Source organism: Halichoeres trimaculatus, unplaced genomic scaffold (assembly GCF_033239565.1).
Source record: "Halichoeres trimaculatus isolate MK-OKI-2021-1 unplaced genomic scaffold, fHalTri1.1 fHalTri1_scaffold_15, whole genome shotgun sequence".
NCBI lineage: Eukaryota > Metazoa > Chordata > Actinopteri > Labriformes > Labridae > Halichoeres > Halichoeres trimaculatus.
Genome location: NW_027437193.1, coordinates 560,906 through 565,999, shown reverse-complemented (window position 1 = coordinate 565,999; position 5,094 = coordinate 560,906). Strand labels below are relative to the sequence as shown.

The 5,094-nt window shown below is 43.7% G+C and overlaps 1 protein-coding gene across 4 annotated transcripts in view; it reads right to left on the bottom strand.

Annotated features, from left to right (window-relative positions):
• The window catches only part of efr3a (EFR3 homolog A (S. cerevisiae)), an 82,951-nt gene that overhangs the window by 7,646 nt on the left and 70,211 nt on the right, over positions 1 to 5,094 (bottom strand). For all 4 annotated transcript variants that reach the window (XR_012599617.1, XR_012599618.1, XM_074687955.1 and 1 more), the window contains exons 18-23: positions 4,975 to 5,042; positions 4,716 to 4,843; positions 2,955 to 3,040; positions 2,685 to 2,733; positions 2,343 to 2,446; positions 2,105 to 2,154 (exon numbers count right to left, since the gene is read on the bottom strand). Coding sequence is in view for 2 of the 4 variants with exons in the window: in XM_074687955.1 (XP_074544056.1) it covers positions 2,105 to 2,154; positions 2,343 to 2,446; positions 2,685 to 2,733; positions 2,955 to 3,040; positions 4,716 to 4,843; positions 4,975 to 5,042 (485 nt within the window). In the remaining 2 variants the exon portion in view is untranslated. The remainder of the gene's footprint in view (positions 1 to 2,104; positions 2,155 to 2,342; positions 2,447 to 2,684; positions 2,734 to 2,954; positions 3,041 to 4,715; positions 4,844 to 4,974; positions 5,043 to 5,094) is intronic.

Here is a 5,094-nt window from a genome sequence, read left to right as displayed (position 1 = left end):
CTGATGGAGGAAAAACACGTCTTTAGTGAACGACTGGAAACTTCCTTAAAGGGACAGTTGGGTCTAAGCCAGGGGTTGTATGAGGCACCTGTCAGGGTCAGGTGTGTGACCCTGTACAAAGGTAAACAAGTCAACTCTGCCACAATACAGCCCATCTATCTATCTATCTATCTATCTATCTATCTATCTATCTATCTATCTATCTATCTATCTATCTATCTATCTATCTCTCTCTCTCTCTCTCTCTCTGTCCGTCAGTCCGTCCGTCCGTCCGTCCGTCCATCCGTCCGTCCGTCCGTCCGTCCGTCCGTCCGTCCGTCCGTCTATCTATCTATCTATCTATCTATCTATCTATCTATCTATCTATCTATCTATCCATCTATCCATCTATCTATCTATCTATCTATCTATCTATCCATCTATCCATCTATCTATCTATCTATCTATCTATCTATCTATCTATCTATCTATCTATCTATCTATCTATCTATCTATCTATCCATCTATCCATCTATCTATCTATCTATCTATCTATCTATCTATCCATCTATCCATCTATCTATCTATCTATCTATCTATCTATCTATCTCAGGGTTCCTGCAGCTCAAGGAAAGTTAAATTTAAGACCTTTTAAGATCTAAGATTTTTTAATGACGTTGGGAATCAAATTTAAAAACAAGTCGACAATGAACCTCAATTGAAACAAACAAAACTAACAAACAAAAACACCACATGAATTACCTGGGTTGGAGGCAATTTTTACCCAATGGTTATTTTACATTAAAAAAATCACCTTTTACCTTTTTTTAACCCCCCCTTTTTTTTTTGCCTATTTTGGCCCTATTATTATTTTTTTTGGCGACTGTCACAACCATTTTTTTTAGAATTTCTACATGGTTTTTGAAATTTAATTTCAAATTTTATTCTCAATTTTGCAGCCATAATCAATTTTCCAAAGCCACTTTTGGATTTTTTTGCCAATTTTTGCTCATTTTTTTTCTCTCTCCAGGCACCCTGAGTAGAACCAAGACATGCGTCTTCTTTAAAAGTTCCTGGTGCAAACACATCACCGTTTTGTTAGTTCCGCTATTGTGATTACTCGATGTTGCCACAAAAGTAAATCAGGAAATTATTTTGAAAAATAGATAAATGTTACTTGATATATTTCTTTACTTTAAACTGACATAAATCTTACCAATGTGTTTAAATTTTTAAGACTTTTGAAATTTGGATTTAAGACTTTTTAATGCCAATTCAGGCCTTATTTTTAGAATAATGAATTCAATGCCTTTTAAGACTTTTCAAGGATCCGCGGGAACCCTGCTATCTATCTATCTATCTATCTATCTATCTATCTATCTATCTATCTATCTATCTATCTATCTATCTATCTATCTATCTATCTATCTTTCTATCTATCTATCTATCTATCTGTCTGTCTATCTATCTATCTATCTATCTATCTATCTATCTATCTATCTATCTATCTATCTATCTATCTATCTATCTATCTGTCTGTCTATCTATCTATCTATCTATCTATCTATCTATCTATCTATCTATCTATCTATCTATCTATCTATCTATCTATCTATGAGCACATGTAGAGAAAAGAAACTGAAACTTAAGTATCAATTACGTATCAATATCATTGCCTAAGTATTAATCAATACTGATCCTAACGTTGGCATCAATAGATTAGTTTATGAGTGGATTGAAGCGCTGCACACCAAAGGGCAAAGAGACACATGTGGCCCCTGAGCCACAGGTTGACCACCCCTGGCTCGTGGTATGACATCAACGCTCAGCAGCATGAGCCAATGGTACGAGTCACTGAGGGCATTTTCTTGTTATTTCTCTCTTTTTTTTTGGATGTTTTCATTGTTTGTGTTTTCCTGTGTTTTGTTTTGTTTTCCTTTGATTTTAAAGGCGCTTTATAAACACATGAAAGTTACGTCCCTCATACAACCACACTTTAAAAACTCCAGACTGTCCCTTTAATGCTGTCCTGTTATTTCTCCAGCTTTATCTGACTGACCTGAGTTAAAGTAAACTTATGACCTGTTTCCATGGTGATACCTGCTGGTGGTGAGGCGTGACGTACCTGATCGTGAGCTCAAAGATCTGAGCCAGCCGGTCGTGCAGCATGTTGGCCTGCAGACACACACACACACACACAGAAACACACACACACACACACACACACACACACACACACACACACACACACACACACACACACACACACACACACACACACACACACACACACACACAGCTCTGGGTGAGTTTCTCAGTCTGACAGGATGAGACTTTGGTTTCCTCACTCTTTCACCTCCTACCTTGGACTCGCAGTGAGCAGCGATCTCCTCAAACGGAGCTTTCTGGAACTTCTCCATCACCTGACGCCTCTTCTCCCGCTCCTGCTCCTCCAGCCCGGTGGTATCTGACCGCAGACGGAGCAGAGCGTCAGCCTCCATTTTAATAACAATACCACCTGTCAGCCCGGCCATGAGTCAGAGGACGTTAGTGTCATCTTTATCTGCGCTCGCAGAGAGGAGCTGACCGGGGGGAGACTGTCTGACTCAACGCCGCCTGTGATTGGTGTTCAGGGGGAAACCGCCACGGACAGGTGAGGAGAGGCTTAGAGGAAAAGTGGAGGAGCTTAAAAAGTTTTATCTCACCGATGGCCTTCTTCAGGGTCTCGAACGTGATCTCCTCAGCCAGCTGGGACTGCAGGAAACAGAGGACAGAGACAGAGGACGGAGACAGAGGACGGAGACAGAGGACGGAGACAGAGGACGGAGACAGAGGACGGAGACAGAGGACGGAGGATCAACAGGAAACTCAGTCTGTGGTTTTTTTCTGTGCAACTTCTTTTAACAATGAAACTGAGACTTTCCATGTGCACAGAGACTGATGAAGGAGAGACTCAGGCCTCAGATCAAACTGACCTTGTCTGGGAGGCTGTTGGACATGATGTCCACCTGCAGAGAGATGGTGTCCACGAAGCTCTTCCTCCTGGTCAGACGGTCTTCATCTGCAGAGAAACAGCGTCAGTGTGAGCGGTCACTTTACTCTGTGCTCTGGTTTGTCCTGATCCTCAGGGACTGTTGGTTAGTGTTTCTGAACGCAGCTTGTTTATTCACACTTTTCTCTGGTTGCTGAATAAAGTCTTTGATTCTGTCCTGACTTTGATCCTCATCGTCTTCCTTTTGTGCAACTTTTACTGTTCCTCCCATCGTCCCTCAGCTCGCCGCTGAGGAACGAGACGTGTTCATCAAAGCAGTTCAGAAAGAAATCCTCCTTTACCTCATTAAATGTCAGCTCTGTTTTCATTAATGCTTTATTCAAAGTTGTGAAATCTTTCTTTAAAGAGTTTCAGGAAGCTGTGAGAATCACCACGAGCTGGATGAAGGAAGAAGTGACTGAGCAGGTTTCAGTTTGGGTTTAACTCGTCTGAGATAAAGAAGCTGAGATGTGTGTTTATTTATCTTTACAGGTCCTGTATTCTGCAAAAATCACTTTATTAAGTCTTTTAGTGAAATGTGTGGGTCTTTGTTTTTCCTCCCAGCCCACAAAATGTGATATTTAATGAGCAAACCTTATCAGGAAATGTTCCAGCTACACTCAGTAAAACTGAGCATGTGTGTGCTAGTCACTTCACGGCCGACTGCTTTTCCAACTTTGGACAGTCCAACAGAGGGTTAGCCAATAGACTGGTCCTGAATCCAGGCGCATTACCAACCATCCTCCAACAAACCTGGGACCCTGGAAATGTGAGTATTTTAAATGCTGTGTGCTGTGGAGCAGATGGAAGAGCTTTTCCTCAGTGTCCCCCCTGTCTCTGTGTTAGCTTCAGGATGCTAACTTTAGCTGCAGTTAGCCTGTTGTTTTAGCCTGTAATGTTACGGTAAACGAGCTTCTCTGTTTTCTAAACATTGTGCACTCGGAGCTCGTGGCGCCGCTCTCAGTGACGTGGAAGAGCGGGGCGGTATCAGCGGTGGCTCATTTACATATGAAGGCCACGCCCACTAAATCAGAGCGTTCTGAACAGAGGGGCTATGAGAGCCTGGAAACAATGCTGCTGTGCTTGATTTATTGGCTTTTTGGACCAAAACATGTTACTACCATTTCATGAAGACATCAATGATCCAGATTAAACTGCAGGAAAGGAGCAGAGTATGGGAACTTTAAATCTCTCTGGTTTCTAACAAACACAAACTACTGTAACATCCACAGACTCACCGTCACACGTCCAGGTGCAGAGCGGGTAGAGAGAGAGCAGAAACCATCAAACCATCACTTTATTTATTTGTTTATTTATTATTTAACCACAGAGCGGCGTCTGGAGCTACAGCAGCGATCAGAGAAACTACGTCTGACTCTGGAGGAGTCTGGGTGTTTTTCAGAGTCTAAACTTCAGGGTTGGGAGGAGATCATCTCAGCTCTAAAACCAGGGGATCAGGTATGGGGGGTCAGGTCTACAGAGCCCGCAGTGGACCGGTCTACAGCAGGGATCTAGCGTGTTACCTCTGGACGTCTGTTTGCACCTGTGCAGGATTTTTCCCACCGTGTAAAGCACTGATGTAGAGACAGCGCGGCAGAGGAGGAGAGAAACCCAGACCATGAAAAACCATTCAGAGCCCAGAAACCAGACTGATGCTGGTCCTTGTGGAGTAGACCTGGGACACTTCCCCTCTGTGTGGTCTCACCTGTGACCTGGGGGACGTACGGGATGGACAGCCTCTCTGCGTTGTACCCTGGTCCTGCGAGGCACTCGGCCATGTCGGCGGTCTGGAAGTAGAGCGGTCTGTCCTCCTTGTCCAGGGATTCAGGGAGTCTGGAAGGAGGACGGGGTCAGGGATCAGAACCAGGATCTGACTACCAGTCCGGGTTAAAATGGTCACATGTCTCAAACACATGGTTTGTTCACTTCCTGTTTCTGGAAACGTTGGCGTGTTGAGAACTTACGGACACTTGTCCCTGAAGACGTGCTCGGGGAGCAGGTACGGAGCGTCCATGTTCCTCAGCTCGATGACCTGAGCAGAGGAAAGTGGAGAGGATGAAGGGAACAGAAAGTGCTGCGTCCTC